General features: G+C 41.7%; 1 protein-coding gene across 4 annotated transcripts in view; it reads left to right on the top strand.

The window, feature by feature from the left end:
• pard3aa (par-3 family cell polarity regulator alpha, a) overlaps positions 1-21,978 on the top strand; it is a 318,714-nt gene that overhangs the window by 141,825 nt on the left and 154,911 nt on the right. For all 4 annotated transcript variants that reach the window (XM_034222612.1, XM_034222611.1, XM_034222610.1 and 1 more), the window contains 7 exons: positions 2,727-2,845; positions 3,763-3,846; positions 10,899-11,024; positions 13,612-13,839; positions 14,665-14,852; positions 20,036-20,175; positions 20,626-20,754. In XM_034222612.1, coding sequence (XP_034078503.1) covers positions 2,727-2,845; positions 3,763-3,846; positions 10,899-11,024; positions 13,612-13,839; positions 14,665-14,852; positions 20,036-20,175; positions 20,626-20,754 — 1,014 coding nt within the window. The remainder of the gene's footprint in view (positions 1-2,726; positions 2,846-3,762; positions 3,847-10,898; positions 11,025-13,611; positions 13,840-14,664; positions 14,853-20,035; positions 20,176-20,625; positions 20,755-21,978) is intronic.

Raw genomic sequence — 21,978 nt, 5'->3', positions numbered from 1 at the left:
GTCTTTCTCCTGAGACTATAATGTAGAGGCGCTGCCCTTGCTGGTTGGATAGCCCCGTCTTAACCCAGTGTCAAAGTGTCAATCATGCATTTCTGGATACGGTGGAAAGCGTGTTGCACATTATAATATGATAATAAAAACACTTACCACAGCTGTGCTCTTACATCAGAACACTAGCACAAACAAAACCAGGAGTGTAAGACGGGCATGTCTTTTGTTCCAGCTAGATTATGACGATATGTTTCACTTTAGAGCTGCAAAACATTGGTACATTTTTCACAAAAGCATTACGAATCCTGTCAAAGCAGTGAAATGATTCCTCTTTCATATCTAAAGCAGTTCACCTGTTCCACAGATGTCCTTGCGAGAAAAGTCAAAGTCTGAAACAGGAGTGTGTAAGGTGGACCACTGCGTTTTGTGTTTGGAGAATAAGATGAGAAGAATACAGCTATATGAAAAGTTTTTGAAACAAATGAAAATCTCTTTCTTTCTGGAGTGGTTCCCACTTTTATAAATATATGTCTCTGCAAATTTGAACTTTTTAAAACGCAATTCCCCCCTACATGATCTTTTCTGAGCCCTTTTCTTTATTCTCTCCTCGAGCTCTCTCTGTTTTGCTCACCCTCATGAAACTTCTTCATTTTTTTATCACAAGTTTCTCTTTCCTTTACAGCTATTTTCACAGTTCCTCTTCGTTTCTGACACCAGTCACCTGGTATATACCTAAATAGAAATATCACCTCCCTTTAGTGCTCCTCTGACATCTGCTCGTACCACAGTTTGGTAATTTACATGTCACATTCACACGTAACCTGCTTGCACTTTTTGCATTTGGCCTTGTGCAAGTGAAGCATCCCTTCACCTTTGTGCACTGACTCGCAGATAGTCTTTCTCTTCCTTTACTTTTTCTTAATTACATCAAATATAATACATTTTTAAGGGAACCACTTATCATCTTCACCAGCAAACTCACAGACAGAAGATTGTTGCTGAGAGCTACTGAAGTTAATTACATGTCACTTTCTGTGATGATACACTGAGGTCACTCGTCTAATGAGACACAAGATGATGAGCCCCATCACCTCCTTCATTCTGTATGAACATTTCTAAAGTCAACATTCTATTGGCTTACATACCTTATATCTCTTTGTAAAGCATATACTTAAAGTATGGTACAATATTTATTCTTCTTTTCCAATTTCACATGTCTTCTCCACTTCATGCTCTCCTGTCTTTATTCATTGAGACCACAGGTAGACAGGTCCTTTGTGCAAAGCATATATGTGTTAAAAAAAGAAAATCAGCCAACCCACCTGGGGGGGTTTTCATAAAAGCCTTTGTGAATACTGGGCCCCACTAGGCACCTGGGATCGCAGCTGACACGTAATTAAAGGGCTGACTGATGGACCGGTTCATTTTCATACCGCGTTGTTACAGAGAGGAAATAGACAGGTAGAGGTCTCTTTAGCTAAGGTAGACTGCTGAGGAAAATATCCTCCCCCCACGCTTATAAATAAATAGGTGAGAGAGTCCCTCTGTGCCACGCCTGTGTGTCACCAAAGATATCCTGGGCTCTGAAAGGGTTTGAGCCATTTCCATAAAGAAACCATAATGGCACAGGACCTATTTGGATGTGTTTGACATTTCAGCCAAAGACGAGAGAAAAAGGGAGGTGAAGGGTGAGGGCGGGGAAATAGCGGTGGCTAACAAAGCGTTTCAGCAGACCCTCAGAGGAGACGTTGCACTGTCTGGGGGCTGACAGGTTCACACACACACACACACACACACACACACACACACACACACACACACACACACACACACACACACACACACACACACACACACACACACACACACACACACACACACACACACACACACGGAGCAGCAGTTACTAACAGGACTAGAAGAAATCCTGAAATGACCTTGTCCTTTGTAAATTTGAAATGTTGATGATCACTGTTCTTGTCACTTGTTGATGAACCTCCCATGTGTCTAACCTTCAACACATGAATAGTTGAAATGGAACCTTAGGTTATTAAATCTGTCTCCCTCATATTCTACATGCAGCATGTCAGCACTGCATGTAAGTGCCCTGCTCAATCTGTACCATCCCCGTAAAGAGAGCTCAGATAAAGATGTTATCCCCCATTAAGGGGAGCATGAAGCCGCTCTCGTTCCAGAGCCTAGTTAAGTCCTCAGACGTCTGGCTGCCCTGTAGAAGCCACTGCCTACCGGCCCCGCTGCCTAATCGCCCTGCAGGAAGATGAGTAAATGAAATGAAGAGAGTGAGAGGAACAAATGACAGTGTGCGCGACCACTTTCCTTCACTCTGGACCCGATCGCATCACAGCAAAAAACCCGGCAGCGGTGCCACGCCCCGGACCAGACCTGATTGATCGGGAAGGAGCAATCGATCACGGCCACTTTGTCACTACAGTCACTGAAGTTTTTGGCTCCGAAAAGGATGTTTCTGTAGCATCCTCAGTGATGACGTCTTCACTTTACTGAAAGTCTATTTTGATTTAAAATTGAGGCCGTTACTTGTTCCTGCAGGTAATTGGATTAAAAGCCAGAGGAGAAATATAGGCAGGACCAAGGGAGATGCAAGCACAGCCAAATAATAAATGATGACATTGAGAGTGTGAGTGTTTTACTTTGCTGGAACAGGCTTTTAATGATTTACCCTTCCCTTTTTTCCCTTTTTGTTTCTTTCTTTTTAGGAGGAGGAAGAGGCGGAGGAAGAAGAAGAGCGAAGGAGACAAGAAAGGAGGATTGAACGCATAGAGCCAGTAGGGAGGGCTGATTCTTCTCTGGAACATTCACCTGGGTTTAGTCTAGAGTAAGTGATCCCAACAATCCCCCTGACTACACATACACACATGTACTATACCAAATGTCTTTCGTATCCACCTTTTATAGTTTTGGTTTTACTTTTCCATTTAAAATCTGCGTTTTCTGATCTGTCTGCCACCACAAAATTATTTAGTTTGCAGTGCTGTTTTTTGCAAAGATACCCTGGCAAAGTTTCTTTCGAATAGTGGCAATTTTTGTCTGTATAAATAATGGGAAGTTATTGTTCATTTACGCATGTAGCTCTAAGGATTCTAATGTTAACCACAACTCTGATTCATTGTATTGGGGTGGGGTGGCTGAGGAGATCTTAAAACCTGGGGTTAGAGGTAAGAAAACAATATATCCATGTTGTAATTGTTTGGGTGAAATTACCTTTTAATGTATTCAAGTAATACAGGTTGAAAATTGCCATCACATTTTACCAAATTACAATGACAATAGAGTACATAAACACCACGCCCCCTTCCATCAACATCATCACACACATCTGCATCACCGGTAGCTTGTGTTCATTTGTCTTCACGTCTTTATCTACACAAATTAAACTTCTCTTTCTCCTCCTCCGTTCCCCAACACATTTTTCAATTAATCTGTTCTCTTTTAGCACAACACTCTGATCCTAATCACTTAATTGAAGTCTCCATTTGGGTCCATAATCGACCCTGAGGTCCACCAGCCTGACTTTGTAATGGATGACTTTGTGTAGTAGACAACACAATGCAACCACCGCCAATAAGGCCGCACCAACCCCCATCCCATACATCCCATCAACTTCGTGTCATGTTGACTGTGTCGTCTTTTATATCCTGCTTTTCTACATTTTCTTGTCATTCCTGTTGTTTTGTATTCATGCTTGTCTCCCCCGGCCTCCCCCCCTCGGCCTCATCCATCATCGCCCTGCAGAGGCCTGCTCAAGCCAGTCGAAGTGTCCAATGGAGGAGGGCCCCTGGGGATCCACGTAGTGCCGCTCAGTTCCCACGATATCAGGTAAAAAAGAGATTGCAACATTTGAATCAAAGCAGCTTAGTGCGCAACAATAGCTAGTTAGTTTCACCATCCAATGTGCCTCCTACTTCCTTTGGTTTGAAGGCCTGTGGATGTTGCTTTCTTGTTGCGTTTACTCATCATTTCCCTCTTATATTTCTTTTTCTCACTCTGTTCTTTCTTATTCACCTCTTTTAACATTTTACTCCAGGTGGTTTTTTTCACTGACTGATTGTTCTCGCCGTTTTTTTGTTTTTGTGAGTCCCGTTTCCAAAACACTACGCACATACCCAGTAATACTCATTTGTGAAAGGCCAGAAGCCCCCAGTGGGAAGAAAAACAGATGAAAGCAGCTCTGCTCTTGACTGCATGCAGTGTTATTCTTTGACTTTATTCTAACCTATGTCCTCAGTCACAACGGTGTCTGCTCTGCCTTGAAGGTGATTTTTCTTTTGCCCTTTTATTTAAACATGTGAGTAGTGTCGATGACAAGGGGACAAGAGGAGCATACATCCCAGTTTTACAATTGTTCCAGAAAAATAAAGGAGAGAGGAAGTAGCCAGATGTAATCAAACTAAAAGCTTGTGTATAACACAGATCCCCGCTGCAGGCCAAGGGACTGGCACAGCACCAAGGTGAATGTGACTACTCAGCGCTGGGAAAGAGGGGGGGGGTGAACAGACAAAGTGAGGAGATGGAATGGGATGACATTTGAGGGAGAGAAGCTGGCTGTCATTGAAGACTGCTGCGTGTCATTTCTTTGGGACACTAATCCCATTGCTGTTTATAAGCAAGTGTCAGGAAACTATATTTAGCTCTGACCTCGTGCTATTGACTCCTTTAAAAAGCTGTGGCACTATGAGATATCCTGAGTCAGAGGAACAAAATAATGATTCATGATGACTCGCACTCAGCAATATCGCTTGAATAAAGTTCAAATCCAACATTTATTAGGCACGCTATTATCCTTAAGCTCTTCCCACAACTGCATCTTACAAGATAGAGCGGTAATGCTGCATTGTGAGTAGGTTTCTTCTCCATCAGCTAAGGTAGGCACTAATAGCCATCAGAGCCTTCAATTAACTTCAGACATGATAAGACTTAGCGTCTGGTCAGTGGGATGATGCTAATGGCCCGGCCCAGCTCCTTCCTGTATGCTGTGCGCTAGGACAGGAGGCATTAGCCTCAGCGGGCTGTCATTAGTGTCTAGACCAGTGCCACAGGGGTCAGACAGACAGTGAAAGCAGACAGCAAACAAGGAACTGCAGGCGCTCCAACGTCGCCTGATCGCATTCTGCTCCACTGTACTGACATCAAGTTAGATCCAAGCAGGAGGGGCAGACAGCTCCAGGAGAGAGCTTAGAGACTCTCTACCTCTCACAAACACAACCAAATGCACATACCTTACACCCATGCAGTGAAGAGTATGGACTTACCTCCAGCAGTGTGTTCCTGAAAGGATTTTTGCGATCACTTTCTTTTTCTTACACACACGCAAACTGTATTTTAAGCATTGCTGATCTGCCTTGAATGCTGCACACATAAATATACTGTACATCTGCACGCTCAAATACACACGCCCATCGCAGATACATTCTTTGCTTAATGAACTTCTCATTCCATGACCAGTTTTGATTGTAAACAAACTGCGGACATAATTGCCATGCATAAATAGATCCTGATTGGATTATTATTTGATTAGAGGCAGGAGACGAGAGCAGGTGGCCTCCTTCAAATCAGTTGTCAGCACTGCTGCCCAGCCACAAGATGGAGTAAGGCCATGCAGTGTAGTGCAATGCTGAGTCTTATGTTTTAGAAACACTGACATTTAGCAGGCTAGATGTATTTCCTGATGTTTGTAACTAGAAACTCCATGTGCTCATATCCAATACCGAATTAATTCACTGACTAACAGCCTGTGGGAAAAGACCTTTTAGATTTTTCTTTAGCCCTCCTGCTTTTTGCCCAAGAGCTTGAAAACTATCCACAAAAAAAGCCATCAGTGAGATGAGGAGGAATTGAGTTGGCAGTGCATTACAGCCATCACAATAATAGTGCTTTTACTAAATCATCTTCTTCAAATCTCTAAAAGATGCTGCTTTGCCCCTAATCCTCCCTGTTGCTGCTTTGAATACTGATCAGGGATCAACCAAAACTCCTTTATCTACTGTCTCTGCTCTGCTAGCAGATCAGGAGTCATTAGAGTGTGTCCATGATGTAATCTCCGTTCGCAATACTTTGTTTTCAAGCTGCCAACACTTATGGAGATAAAGCACAATCATGTCCGCTTCCACGCGGCCCGCAATTACTCTCTGTTCAACACACTTAAGCTGACCTGGCAACGCCGGCTCGGACACCGAGAAAGAGGGAAGGGCCTCCTGTGATCTTTAATTTCAACTTAATGCTGAGCCATTTCCCCCCATTGACGAGCTGAGATGAGTCTGTGGTGAGAGCGTGGATGTCCACATTAAGCAGCCAATTAGACCAATGTTCAGAGAGTGGCCCTGTTTGGCTGAAATGCTAAAGAGCTCGAAGAATCTGCCCTTGACGTCTGCAGTAAACAGGGTCACAATGAAATGTGCTGTTGTTTATGAGTCCAGTAAAACAACAGGAAGTATCAGGACATTATGAAAATCAGGCAGCTTATGTCCTTGCCATGGATAAGCTGTCAGCTGCCCTGTAAGCGACTGTATCTAGTACATCTTTGGCTCCGGAATAGTTTTGGCTCTGTTATATTTCATCATTATTTTTAATTTCCCAAAAGTAAGCTTCCAAACTTTTTGTCAGTTATTGCAAGGACACCAAATGTTTGCACTCAGTCAGTCTGCCTGCTACCTCAGGCATCTTGCGCCTTAGAGACAGATGGAGTTTGTAGTTCTGCTGTGCGAGCGCACATCAGATCTCTTTGCATGTGGTTATCCTCAGGGCCTAACTAAAGCCCCAAGGAGCTCACTGATGTATTTATTTGAAGGTAAAGGTTGCCTTCTTTTAAGGGATTGCTGAGATGGCCCTGCTGTGGAACTGCCTGAGTATTTATTATAACACTGCCGGCTCTCGTTTTAAGCTCCAGTGAAGGAAACTGCAGCGTTTCCTCTGCAGCCATGAGATGATCTCTTAGCTGCTGGTCTGGATTACTCCAGACAAACCGCCCTGTCATTCTATCAAACCTGCCCACAGAAAGGCAGATAGAGTGGAGGACAGAGGGACGGACACCGGCTTAAAATGTTGTAAATCAGTGGTTCTCAGGAAAATGTTAGTCTTTATCTAAACTCAAAGTTTCGAAAGTTAACTTAAAGTGGACCTATCATGCTATATTTGAATAATATATTGTAGTCCCATACCTATATAAAACAGATCATGCATTTTAGCCATGCCTCATTTCGCTCTATTTACTCTTTTTTTAGCCCTGTTTTTGCACGGGCTGAATCTGTAAGAAGTCTTCTTTGGGGCTTTTGTGGCAGACTACAGCGCCACCTACAGGCCTGGCATATGTACTACAGCGTCTCCAGCGCTTTCAAACGGCAATGGTCGTGGCTGTCTCCTCCTGATAGGTGGAGAGTTGCCCATATAGGCGGAGCTCCTCGTTCCTGACGTCAGAGAATTTTGAAATCTGTATCAGTCCGTTTTTAGAGATTTGGGTATGGGGGAAAAGAGAGAGGGTTGTGTTTTCTGACACTTGGTGAGTTCCCTGACACACCGGGGACACATTCATGTATAAAAGACGTACAAAAGTGTATTTTGCATGATAGGTCCACTTTAAAAAAGGAACAGCAACAGGAAACTTCTTTAAGGGATATTGTATTCCATCCTCTTTCATATTACATAACTTTATTAGATATTAGGGACTGCTGCTGCCATACTTTTTAACAATGCCTATTTCAGATATGCATTAGCCGCTAATATTTAATTACTTTCATTCCAACTGTTTGGACACCTATTACGGCTACCCTGCTAACATCTCAGTAAATGAGCTAGTAGATCATTTTAATTCAAAAATTAAAAATGTTATAGATGCCATTGCTCCAACTAAGGTAAAGGAAGTGTCTGGCAAGAAAATATCTCCATGGAGAAAGGCCATGAGCGTGAAAACAGAAAAAAGAGAATGTCGAAAAGCTGAACGCAGGTGGCGAAAAACAAAACTCCAGGTTCACTTTGAAATCTATAAAGAGAGACTTGGCCTTTATAATTTGGAATTGAAAAACGCACGACAATCGTTCTTCTCTGACATCATTATGTGACGGCCCCTAGGCCTTAGACTCAGGTCCCTGGTTAGCCACTCCCCAAATCAGGAGAGATTGCTGACACCTGATTTGGGTTGACTGCTCAGCTACAAGTATGGGTGCCTGAGCAGTCAGTCTTTCTCTCCTCTTGGGTTGCTTGGCTCTACTGGACCTTGGTTGGTTGGTTGGTTGGTTGGTTGATTGGTTGGTTTGTTCTTTCGTTATATACTGATGCATGTTCACACACCCACACACTACACACATTACTGATTAACTGACTTCATAGTTAATTTAGTTTCTTTAAATAAATGCACTTCAATTGGATGAATCATGTGTGGTCTCCTTCCTTTGTCCGTCCTTGAGCCAGGGCGTGACAATTACCAAAAACAAAAACAACGCACGTGCCTTGTTTGCTACCGTCGACAGACTAACTAACCCCCCAGTGTCAGTAGCCTCTGAATTTCTATCCACCAGGGCGTGCAATGATTTTGCCTCCTTTTTCACTGACAAAATTCAGAAAATCAGACAAGCAGTCAGTGCCTCTGCATCAGGAACAGCAAATGTGTTGTCTTTGTGTCCACTTAACATCAATTCAAACACCATGACACAATTCCATCAGATTAATGATAAAAACCTAGAGGACATTATACAACTTCTGAAATCCTCCTCTTGCTGCCTTGATATTATTCCAACAGGATTTTTTAAAGATGTTTTGCCTTGCATGGCCTCAGATCTACTTCATATAGTAAACAAATCTCTTCACTCAGGTATTTTTCCACAGGCCCTGAAAACTGCAGTCATTAAACCGCTCTTAAAAAAGAATAATCTAGATGCTTCAGTAATGAACAATTACAGGCCCATATCAAACCTCCCATTTCTAGGTAAAATCATTGAAAAAGTTGTTTTTCAACAGTTGAGTAATTTCTTGCATTTAAATAACTGTTTCGATGTGTTCCAGTCAGGCTTTCGTCCAAACCACAGCGCCGAGACTGCTCTTGTAAAGGTCTTTAATGACATCCACTTAAACACAGACAGTGGCAGAACTTCAGTGTTAGTATTATTAGATCTCAGTGCTGCGTTTGACACTGTTGACCACAACATATTACTAGACCGACTGGAAAACTGGGTGGGACTTTCGGAAACAGTTCTAAATTGGTTTGAATCCTACTTAAAGGACAGAAACAACTTTGTTTCTATAGGTAAATACACATCTGAGTTGACAAATATGACATGTGGGGTTCCTCAAGGCTCCATCTTGGGGCCTCTTCTCTTTAACATCTACATGCTACCACTGGCTCAGATAATGAAAAACAACAAAATAAGTTACCATAGCTATGCAGATGACACACAAATGTATGTAACAATTTCACCAGGAGACTATGCTCCAATTCAAACACTGAGTAAGTGCATTGAACAAATCAATGACTGGATGTGTCAGAACTTTCTCCAATTAAACAAAGATAAAACTGAGGTAATGGTTTTTGGAGCCAAGTCAGAACGTATAAAAGTTAGCGCTGAGCTTCAGTCTGCAATGTTCAAAACAACAGATAAAGCCAGAAATCTAGGTGTAGTCATGGACTCTGACCTGAGTTTCAACAGTCACATTAAAACAGTTACTAAATCAGCCTACTATCACCTAAAGAATATATCTAGGATTAAAAGACTAATGTCACAGCAGGATTTGGAAAAACGTGTCCATGCTTTTATCTTCAGTAGACTCGACTATTGTAATGGTGTCTTCACAGGTCTCACTAAAAAATCTATTAGGAAGCTGCAACTGATTCAGAACGCCGCTGCTCGAGTCCTCATTAACACCAAGAAAGTGGATCACATCACTCCTGTTCTGAAGTCTTTACACTGGCTTCCTGTGTGTCAAAGAATAGATTTCAAAATACTGCTGCTGGTTTATAAAGCACTGAATGGTTTAGGCCCAAAATACATTTCTGACCTCCTGCTAAATTATGAACCATCCAGATCTCTCAGGTCTTCAGGGACTGGTCAGCTTTCTGTCCCCAGAGTCAGAACTAAACACGGTAAAGCAGCGTTCAGTTATTATGCTCCAAATATCTGGAACAAACTCCCAGAAACCTGCAGGTCCGCTGCAACTCTGACTATTTTTAAATCCAGGCTGAAGACTTTTCTTTTTGTCGCTGCTTTTAATTGAACTATTCATATCTTAGACTGCACTGTAACTTTTATCCATGTATTTTTTCTTTTAATGTTTATTTGATTAGCTTTTCTTTTTAATGACTGATTTTAAATGCCATTTTCTCAATGTCTTTTATTTTTTGTAAAGCACTTTGAATTGCCTTGTGTTGAAAAGTGCTATATAAATAAACTTGCCTTGCCTTGCCTTACTATAATGGCCAAGGACATTTTAAGATGTATGCATATCTGTTAGGCCAAAACTAAATGTCCACGTTCAATGTTTTTTGTGTAGTTGACAGCATTGTGCAGAAGTAAAGTACATTATGATTAACTTAAAGTTACTCTCTTGACCTAATTACACTACCTCAGCATCTGTTGGGGCTACAAAAAAACACTTGCAGCTCTCTTTTGCACTGTTGTTTGAAAACAACCAACTCTGGGTAACTAATCATTTATTTTCTCACCTTATGCTTACCACCTAGCTCATCTTCTTAATTCACTTCCTTTTTTCTTTGCTGGTCTCCTGTTGACTCTCATTACCTTTTTCTAAATAGGAGGATGCAGGGGATATAGCCTGCAACTTGCTGCCTGCTGCTCAGTATATTAATATGTCACTGTGTCTCCAAACTACTACAGTATGTGTCTCAACGATGTGTTATCTCTAACATGATGTGTGATCCTTCACAGGACGCAAGGCTTGCTGGTTAAGCGTCTGGAGCCAGGGGGAAAAGCCGAGCAGGAGCGACTCTTCCAGGAGAACGACTGTATCGTCAAAATCAACCAGGGAGACATTCGCCACCTACGCTTTGAACAGTAAGCTCTGAATTCCACCCTTTATTCATGATTATATATCTTACTTAATTTTTTATAGTGGTTCCAAAAATATACAAGACATACAGTGTTATCCTGGTGCACTGTCTCAGTAATACGGTTGAAACTGAGAGCACTGTGTTAGGCATACATAGCAGTATATAATCTTGCTTTCTATAACTCGAGCCAAACATTCAGCCGCACAATAAAACATAAATATTACTGACTTTCTTGAGCCTCTTGTAATAGGTTTCCCTGAGTCACAGTCCTTCAGCCCTCGGAAGCCTACACTTCTCTCTCCATTTGTTTATATCGATTCATCGCTCGCATTCATCCCTTAAAGTGGAATGAAGATTTCACCTGGGACTTTTCCACCCATTTACCCAAAGCCACCCTTCTCCCTCTCATACACGCATCACCTTAATGTGTCCAATCTCACACATACTTGCACATGCGCTGACACGTACACAAAGTTAGAATAAGCTTTAACATCTTATCTACACTTGTGTGTGTGTGTGTGTGTGTGTGTGTGTGTGTGTGTGTGTGTGTGTGTGTGTGTGTGTGTGTGTGTGTGTGTGTGTGTGTGTGTGTGTGTGTGTGTGTGTGTGTGTTGTGTGTGTGTGTGTGTGTGTGTGTGTGTGTGTGTGTGTGTGTGTGTGTGTGTGTGTGTGTGTGTGTGTGTGTGTGTGTGTGTGTGTGTGTGTGTGTGTGTGTGTGTGTGTGTGTGTGTGTGTGTGTGTGTGTGTGTGTGTGTGTGTGTGTGTGTGTGTGTGTGTGTGTGCTAGATAAACAGATTGCTTCTCATTCTCACTAGACTCTGGTGGAAAAGCTGGATTACCTCTCACAAAGGCCCAGATTGGGATGGATATTAAAAAACACCTTGGTTTAGTTCTAACCTGCTGATGATTGACAGAAACCAAGTTTCGCCTCTATAGAGGTAGAGTCAGAGACAAAGAGAGAAAAGTATTTTCTTTAAGCAAGCATACCTTAAAATGTTACAACCAACTTTGGCAAAGATTAGAGAAGCCCTCCGCAGCTTGTGAAACTCCCGACGATCACGGTTGTCACGGTACCTTACAACATTATGTCAATGTGTTCATCTGACTGTGTATAAAGCCACTAAGGGTTTAGGATTTTTCTTTATTTTTCAAAACGATGCTATTGTCATTAGTAAACATCCCGGTTTCCTTCCAAACCTTTCTACTGTGAAAGAGGCTTACAAACCAAATCCACTAGGGAGTGATGTTTTGTAGCGTTCCGCACTTACCTCCCCACCGTGCCAAACACACGTTCCTCACCGGCATCCAAATGCATATGATGTTTGTGATTCTGCATGAAAATGAGGAGAAGTAGCTAAACTTTTCTTCCCCCCTGCCCCCCTCGCTCCATCATCACTTCTGCCCCCCCCCCCCCCTTTCTGATTGTGCCTCGCAGAGAGTGACAATTTAAAGTGATAGTCTAATCTCCTTGGATTGTTTTGCATGGGTAAATATTTTGAGGCGCTTAATCTAACTGAATGTAATGATGCATTGATGGGGTAATTTATTATTCAATCAGGCTTGCGTGGAGGCTGATTACTGAAGTGATGGCACTGTATATGTGCAGGTGCGCACACAAACACGCATACACACACACACACTTACTCACTCAGTCATCCCTCCTCAGTGTGCACATGAGAGTGATTTTTGTAAATTACCATAAGAATAAAGATGGGAGAGGCCAAATCCTGCAGAAGTGGCTTGGTGCAGCGTGCGCGCCTCGCCTCTGTGACTCTGCTCAAATGAAGTGCTGTCTGTTGTGGCAGAAGCAGCTTAGCCGCTGTCATTTGGATACAATCAGCATGGTATTACTGGCGTGGTAATGGGGGTTTGGAAACAGGAGGTGGGATTGTTGGAATCCAGAAATCCACCGCATCTCTGGCCCCTTATGTTGCAGCATAGCTCGCTCCTGGCGAGCCTATCTATATGCTAAGTGCTACAGGCAAACCAGACTAAACAATTCATGCGTCTGGGAATCATGTTGAGCTCTTGTCTTGGCTTATTCGGCCCCAAAAGTCACATGAGAATGAGTGTGTGTTTTGGCTGTGTTTTTCTTATTTTGTTTGTAAGGAGAGAAGTGTGTGTCTGCTTACTTTGGAAACTCATTGTCTGGAAAGCTTTCTTGATGCATGATTCATTACTTCTGTTCTGATTATGGAGTCAACTCATGTCCACAGACTACTATGCCATTAAGACACTTAAATGCCCCTCATCCAGCATTTCAGTAGCATAATGTTGAATACGTCATTTATATTTTCTCATTGATGACTCACCTTTCTTATCTCATTGCTGCCTTGATGCTGGTAATTATAGATAATGTAATTTGTGTCCTTTACTGCTATGCGGTGAGTAGCCCTGTGATTAGCCATGCTAACCTCATATCTCCTTATCTTCTCTCAACATACAGCACCACATAGCCTCTGTTATCCTTCTATATCTGGCAAGCTATGATAGTACATTATTGTACTTGTATATCTTATCATGTTAAATCTAATTTACTTCTGTTTGCATGACCTCACCGCTCTCTTTCACTTTCTCTGTATCACCTCCAGAGCCCAGAATATTTTCAAGCAGGCGATGCGTGGCCAGGCTATCCTCTTCCATGTCGTCCCCGCGGCCTTCAAAAGACATTACGAGATACTGTTTATCCAGAGCGAGCTCAGCCCGCCCCATCCCAACAGAGTCCGCTTTAGCCAAGATTCTCAACCGCCGATGGACAGGTCCAGTCTTGTGGGGGGGATGACACCCAGAACTGGACCACAACCAGGCTTCGACCATGAGTATGTTTAAAAGTTATCTTGTGTATCCTATCCAGCAAACATGTTGTCTACACAGAATTAGAAAGCCAGGTGAAAGTGAGAAACACAGTACCATGAAATTAATGTTGTCCTGCTTTGAAAAGTAACAAAAGTTCATGCTTGTGCAAATAATTAGGCTAAGCAGTCTTAGGCTCCCAATAAATGCAATTCTATTTTCATTATACCGGTAAATGACTTTTTTATCTTCACTGTGAATCCATCAATGTTTAAAAGCTTCACAATAAAAGAAAAGCAAGCAGTTTATTAGCAATTTATACCTGAGACCTCCAAGTCTGCATCACTGATCATCTTGTTAAAAGCCCAATTGATCTGCCAGTGGTTACTATTCCTTTCTGTAATGTCTTTGGCCTAATTCCAGGAAGCTAGAGATACAGTATCTCTGCACAGAGTTACTTATGTCATGTTGAGTTATGGGAACCTGAAAGATGATGGCAATATATAAATACCTTTCATTCAAAACAGTATGTGTTATAAGCTAAAAATTAAAAGGACATTGCATGTTTTTAACAAGATAACAACCCTTACCCCATAAGCATTGTATGTATCAAGTTATTTTCTGAACAAGAGCATTTTAACCAACTGAGTGATCCAGGTAGCGAGCAGGGTCAGGACAATATCATTGTTTTCAATAATGGCCCAAAACTGATACTTGAAACATGTGCTTATTTTTTTAAAATATACACAAAATCTTATGCTTATGCATGCTGGAAATGCTTAGAATTCCACCACATTGAGTTACAGTTTATTTGATTTAGGTATTAAACCTTGATCTGTGTTTCTCTGTAGGCACCCGGCGTCACTGGCAGGAAGCACCCCAGAGATGAGCCGACGGTGCGCCACGTTACCGCACACCTTGGTCTCCAGGACCTCCTCTGTCCCCTCCCTCTCCCTGCAGCGCAGGGTGAGCACAAACCCGTCCGACAGCACCTACGTAAAGAACAAAGGACGCAGATTCAACATCCAGCTAAAGAAAGGTAAGGAAGAGACTGGAAAAGTACTTTTGCTGCTGCATTTTTATGACTAAACAATACTCAAACTAAACAACTTCTATATTAGCATGGAGACCAGTCCAATAGCACTCAAACTGTATGGGGTTTTTCTGACCTTAAATATCTTTATATTTTCTATATTTGTTTGGTATCATGATGCCCAGCAAAGAGCAAGTAGGGCACACCTTTTTTTCTTTAAAGTGTCAACAGTTGATTTTCTTAAATGCATACAGCGAATGTTACGGATAGGCAGCAACAACAAAACTAAATAAAACTAACTTCCTGGAAAAGTCAATGTGTTGAGTTACTCACATGAGTCACTTTTATTGGCAAACCTGTTTTATAACGATGAAATTGGTGATGTGACTGCTGAAAATACATCTATTGATCCCCACCTCCAGGAGCATTCAATTGCTATTTTGATCATCAAGCAGCTGAAACCAGTTCATCCTTCAAGTGAAGAGCAGATGGATATAGCACCTGTCTCTCTTGTTTCTATTTGTGCCTCTATTACCAATGTTCCACTCAGTCACCCGTCTAAACTCCTCATTACAAAGGGTTGTCTCGTGAACTGTATGCATTTTTAAATGTAAGCAATTGGTTGAGGCAGACAACCTCAAATCTGTTAGGAAAATATGTACTTGCCTTGAGACTTTGTTTAAGTGAGCAGGCCAAAAGAAAGCACAGATCAACCACTTCTTCAAAACAGAGGTTGTGGTTTGATGCACTCAGGCTACATCACCACCACGGTCGGTTGTGGTTGAAATATGAAGATTGAGCAATCAGTCTGCTTCAAGCTGAGGTTGGTTTGTTTGTGGACTTGGACGGGCCTTTGAAACTGGAGCAGTATATCTGAGCCAACCATTGTGTTGGGTTTACTGCCAGACTCCATCTCATTTTCATCACCTCACTATCTGTATATGATTGACAAGCAGTCGGTTGTAAAATTAACCAGTGCTGAGGCGACTAGACTTCTCTTTGTCTCTGGCTCCTTTCTCCTTTTCTCAGTTGAAGGGAGCTGATGTTAAGTTAAACGCTGGCACGGGGAATAGTGCGGCAAGTGAGGGCAGCAGTGCAGGCTAAATGAAACGCGCTCGGGGGAAATGCAGCCGCTCTAATATGTTTGGCGGCGCTCCCCAAGCCCTTCTATCAGAGATTTAGAGTCCTTATACATGTGGGACGGCAATGCAATTTATACTTTTGTGTTTATATGTATCACGTCTTTTTTTCCAGCACACAAGCCTCCCATTTTTAGTGAAACCGCTGTGGGGCGATGTTGGTGGAGGTCCAGTAGCTCTAGAGGACTGATGCCAGCAGTTTATTTAATTTTTAACTAGCCATTTCATGGTTTCATTCAAATCAAATCAAATCAAGTTTTATTTATATAGCACATTTATAAAGATTTTTGGTCGAGCCAAAGTGCTGTACATATAATAAAAATAGCCTACAGTAGAGACACTTTACAGCAAATACAACAGCACAGATTGTTCAGAATATCAGTATGAGAAAAACGACACCCTCTGTCCTTAGACCCTCACATCGTACAAGGAAAAACTTCCAGAGAAAACCCACAGTTTAAGGGGAACAAATGGGAGAAACCTCAGGGAGAGCAACAGAGGAGGGATCCCTCTCCCAGGACGGACAGACGTGCAATAGATGCCGTGTGTAAATCGAAGAGATAATACATTTTACAGCATATAGACCGAATGTTAGGAAATGCATGTGTCTGTAATAAGAAGATGAATCCACGAGGATGTCAGCTACAATCCTGTGGAAGCCATCAGGGAAGCAGCAAGACGAGACCCAAGGCAGGACCACAGAGACAGGTTCAGCCACGACCCGAAGTCCACGACTTAATCCAGAACTCAGGATAGAGGATCCAAGACACAGAACTACAGCAAGAGGATCAGCCTCGACTCCGGATCCCGGCGTAGATATAGATACAAAACAAGAAAAAAGATTTGGCTGGGTTAATTGGAACAAGAGAATACACAGACACAGACAGAGAGGGAAAAGGTCATTGGATAAAAGTTATTCTTGATAACCCTCTAGAAAGATCTCATGAACTTCCCCACTCAATCTATCAAGACCCAAGCAGTTCTATTAGATATAGGATAAGAAACAGAGATAGGGAGCACAACAACCTTCAACACTGGCCATAACTCTCAAAAGTATGCTCATGCCCGAGTGACAGAAATGGTTTCTGAGATTATTGCTCATGATTTAAATGGGGCTTACAGGAATGGATGTGCCTCGCTTGTTCAAGCCATTCGTGAACTCTAAATGGGTATGAAATATTATCCAAATATTGTTGAATTGGAAACCTAACTGAGCATTCAAATCTAAAAGAGTTGAAGGAAGTGTTCCCCTGAAGTCCATTTTGACAATTCCATTTGATTACTAACAGACTTTATCACTACTAATGTACTTTGAAAAAGGCTTCGGCACTTTTGTTATTGATACATTGTAATTGTTGTGATTCGGCCTAAGTGAGTTCCGAGTGGCAAGAGCAGATCTTGCCTGGCAAATGATCAAGAGTGCCGTAATCAAATGCTGCAGTCAAAAAGGACATACGCACCCCATTAAGTCATTCTAATTTGCCTCAGCCTCTCCTCATGTTCGATGTTTAATTGGACTATTGGAGCCAGGATTCTAACTAATCCTTAAAGGATGCATTTACTTTTATCCTTGTCTTCCATTGCCCAAAATAAAGACGTCAGCGGTTAATCACTGCAGGCCGGCTACAGATGCATTCTCTTAATTGCCTGATTGGAGAGTGTTAATGACGGGATCTTTCAATGGGCAGGAGTTTGATTCTGCTCATTAGGCCGTGAGCAGGCCAGATGAGAGGAAAGGCACCGACATGGGAGGGGGTCACAGTGGAAAGGGGAACAAAGACAGTGATGAAGAGGTTTTGAAAAGGGCACCACCAACTGCAGCTTAATCAGATCTGAATCTATAAGACAGAGGTGCAGTAGGATATCACCGACCATGTATTCGTTTAGAAAGGACTGGACTCACATATGTCTTCTTTTATTGGTCTCTTAGTTTAATTTTGAGTATAGCAAATGAACTTACTGATTGCCATGGCTGCGGTGTGACCTTGTATTCAAAGTTTTTCATTGAAGAAGTCAAGCTCTGCACATTTAACATTCCACATAAGGCAGCTATTTCTATCTGCTTAGTTATCATGCAGCATTGATGGAGAGATCACTGCACGTCATTATCCTCAACAGCTCAACTTTTTGACTTTAGAAGCAGCCCCTTCATCACCTTTCCCGCAAGTTTGTTTGTGTGAGGAGGGCACGAGAAAAGTTAGCATCCGTGCTTCTCGCTCTTTGTGTTTCTTGTTCATCAACGCCATCACTGTCAGCGAGACGACAGAGAGTTTGTCAGACTGCTGCAGAGACTGGGAAAAGTAGGTCATGATGAACCATCCGAGGTGCTGACAGCTCTGTGAAATGAGCAGCTACTTTGACATGAATACTAATCTCTGTTGTTAGCATCAAAAAAGCCTCCTATGAAACCACATTGCGCAACTTTTCTATGTGTCTGCTAGAAACGCCAGCGGCTAGGTTATGCATGGCGGAATGTATCCCTTTGAACACTGTATTTAATGACTCATCTAATTGTGTTATGAAGCAAGGTTGTTGAATTTTGTAATGGTTTGTCAAAGATTAACCTGACAAACGCAATTTATTTGGTTAACCTCATTCCCGAGCTGACATTTAAAACCATTTCAGGCTTTTATTTGATAAATTCAGGTCTGGTCAGCAGAAAAGGTCAGGCCTGAGATCCCCTTATTTATCTGTTATTTTATTTACTTACTTCCTCAAGAGCAGCAATTCATATTCATTTGATAAACATTAAAGGTCAGTCTTAAAACCCAAATCAAATAACTCTCACAGCTGCATATGAGGTGCTTTCTCATAATCAGCTGTTGCATGTAGCCTTACCAGTCATTGCACTCCAAAAAGGCACGTATATGTGTTCATTGATACATTAGTAGGAAGCTATTAATGAACACTAATTGAACACTGCTTTCTACATTATGCCCACTTCAAACCGTCTCTATATATATAGTATAAGATTACTCTGACCCAGACTTGCCCTGCCATTGTACCGTGAAGTATGAAGGGTTTTTCGGTTCAAACATCTGGCTAATGGTACTTTTTGCTTTTTTAGATGAAGTGCACGACTGTGTATTGAACAGCATTTTAATGCATTTTGCAATCCATAATCATTCACTTTCCTCTGCTTATTCTGGTCCCAGCCAGTCTTTAATCCGACCACAACTTGCGAGAGCGGTTATAAGTCCACATGCGCTTATCATAAACACTCAATTTTGGTTCATAGCATTGACACTATATTTAGAGTTAGGGACACATTTTCATCTGGACTTCCCTAAAAGAAACGTGCTTGAGACACACCCTGATGGGAAAGATGGAAGTAAGTCTGTTTATATTAACTATACGTTCAGCACATGGTGGAAAACCATAATTTCATCCCTGCATAGTGGTTTCATATGTTACAGTGGTGTATAATGAAAAGGTTCTTTAAGAAATGGTATAAAAAGTCTGGCCAGTTTTTATAGTCACTAAAAATGCACTATGATGTTTGGTACAGCATTTTTGCATTCCTTCTGACTTTAATTAGAAATAACAACAAAGGAGATACACATTATTTATTGTATAATGCATACAAAGGAACACACATCCACTTATATTCCATTATTTACAAAGCGGTACTGTTGTTTATTAGATGTTAAAAAAAGCAAGTGACTTTTTAAATGAAAACATGAACATCTGAAACTATATCTACCTTAAGGAACACATCTTGACATTTATGAACTCCTATTGAGGTGCTGGAACACTTAACCAGACATACAGTAAACACATTATTTATTTCTCTCTATTCAAACTGATATCACTTCCACAAGGTTGTAAATCAGTTATATCACTATAATTATTCTTTGATTGCACAGTGTGGGAGCATGTGAGTGACAATCCTTCAATTGTACTGCCTATGTTCATGTAAACCTGCTTTACAAAACACACTTGATAAAGTCTCCTTCAGCAAGTGAACTCAAGGACTGATGTTAGGAAACCTCTGAATGAGAGTAAGTTATCACCTTAGCTTTCTAACTATCTGCTTTTCATTGTTTCTAGGTCCTGAGGGTCTTGGCTTCAGCATCACATCCAGGGACGTCCCCATTGGTGGCAGCGCTCCCATTTATGTCAAAAACATCCTTCCTCGGGGGGCCGCTATCCAAGATGGCCGATTGAAAGCTGGAGACCGGCTGCTGGAGGTGGGGCAGCACTTTCTAGCAACCTCTAACCATCGCTCTGTGGAATTGCACATTATTTCAGACAATGAATTAATTACTCTGTTGCTGATATGGGTTTGTTCCAAAATGTAATCTTATGGAGCTTTTGTTGAAATGATTAAAACACGCATTGTTCCCTCTGGCTATACGCATTCAGCTCCAGCTTTGAATAACTGAGGAAAATGTTACAATATTTTGATTATTCTTCAATAAGACTGACATGAAAATCAGCTGGTGCTCACTCTAATACCAGCCGCAACTAGCTCAGTTGGTATTCTGCATAAAGGTTATGTGGAGGACACAGATTCCCCCCTCGTCAAAGTCAGAGCTCTGTGATTTCTTTTTTGTTGAATTTATGTGTACATTTCTTTGACATGTATATTGTGCACATTTGAATATTTATGATTTTCATGTATTTGTTTTGATGTGCAGGTAAGTGGCGTGGATCTGAATGGAAAGAGCCAGGAAGAGGTGGTGGCCCTGCTCCGAGCCACGCCCATGGGAGGGACTGTGAACCTGTTGGTGATTCGCCCAGAGGACTCCCTGCTGCCCCGAGAAGTGGTCAGTATTACCTCACTTTATGACCTATTTACTTAACTGCTGCTAAAAAAAGAATATCGGCAACACATTGGAATTTGGATTAGTTAAAATAATCCAGAAATTACTTTACTTACCATCACTGTGGCTGCACCTGTGTGCATTCAACTGCTCAATCAACCCATCAACCCTTCTATTTGTCTATCCTTGCAATTAATGATGTTTTGTTAATTAAACCAGTGTCATATTTGTTCAAATAAGTTACTCTACCGATAAGTATTTAAGGCTACAAAATACTTCTCCTAAAAATGTATATGTGTAGTTAAGCTGTTACCGGGCTAACAAAGTAAACATACACCTTAATATTCACCAGCCCCCCAATTTTACCACTACAAAATGAGAGCTGAGAATCACATGAACACACATGGTTTCAAAAGGAAACATGTGAACCTAACCAATCCCAGACACACTCAGTTACCAATCTTTCTCTCACACACACATTGAAACACAGACTTATTTCTGAACCCTTTCAATTAATGGAAGTCATTTGAGCAAGGCACAATTGCAGCTCTTAGCATATGCAGACACTCACATGAACAGGGACAGTAACATGCACACATTGATTATGCACACAAACCCACTCTGGCTCTCAGACACACAGTCTACATACAGGGTGACTTTGGCTGTCGTGCAACAGATGGTGAGGCTACTGCCCCTGTCCAGCATGCGCTCCGTCCCTCTGACAGCAGGCTCCGGCGGCGCAGCACCTTGGCAGTCCGGGGGCCCCTAATGCCAACCTCACTCCTGCACATAGTACTCAGCCTGGCACCCAGGCTGTTAACCCCTCCATAGGATGTTCAACCTGTAGAGAAATTGCCCTCTGAGACACATTTTACTCCACTACAACGTCACATTTATTTGTAACATTTATAAAATGGCAAGTGGGCTCACATTATATTCATATTTGTATTAAAGGAGTTATAAGATTTACATGTTTACAATATTACTCATTCAAATTAAGTGTAAAGGCAACTTAAAGGTCACCTATTATGCAATATCCACTTTTTCATGTCTTTTACATGTGTCCACTCTGTGTAAAGGGATTCTAAAAGTTTCAGGAAAAAAGATTCGCTCTCTTTTTGTCCCGATCAATTTATATAAAAACCTGTCTTTTGGCCACTTTATGATGTCATAACGTTTTTTTGGCTTGTGTAACCATTAGCCAATCACCAACCAAGGTAACACCCC

This window comes from Gymnodraco acuticeps, unplaced genomic scaffold, assembly GCF_902827175.1.
Source record: "Gymnodraco acuticeps unplaced genomic scaffold, fGymAcu1.1, whole genome shotgun sequence".
Classification (NCBI taxonomy): Eukaryota; Metazoa; Chordata; class Actinopteri; order Perciformes; family Bathydraconidae; genus Gymnodraco; species Gymnodraco acuticeps.
The sequence above is the reverse complement of the archived record's forward strand: the minus strand, read 5'-3'. Positions and strand labels throughout refer to the sequence as shown.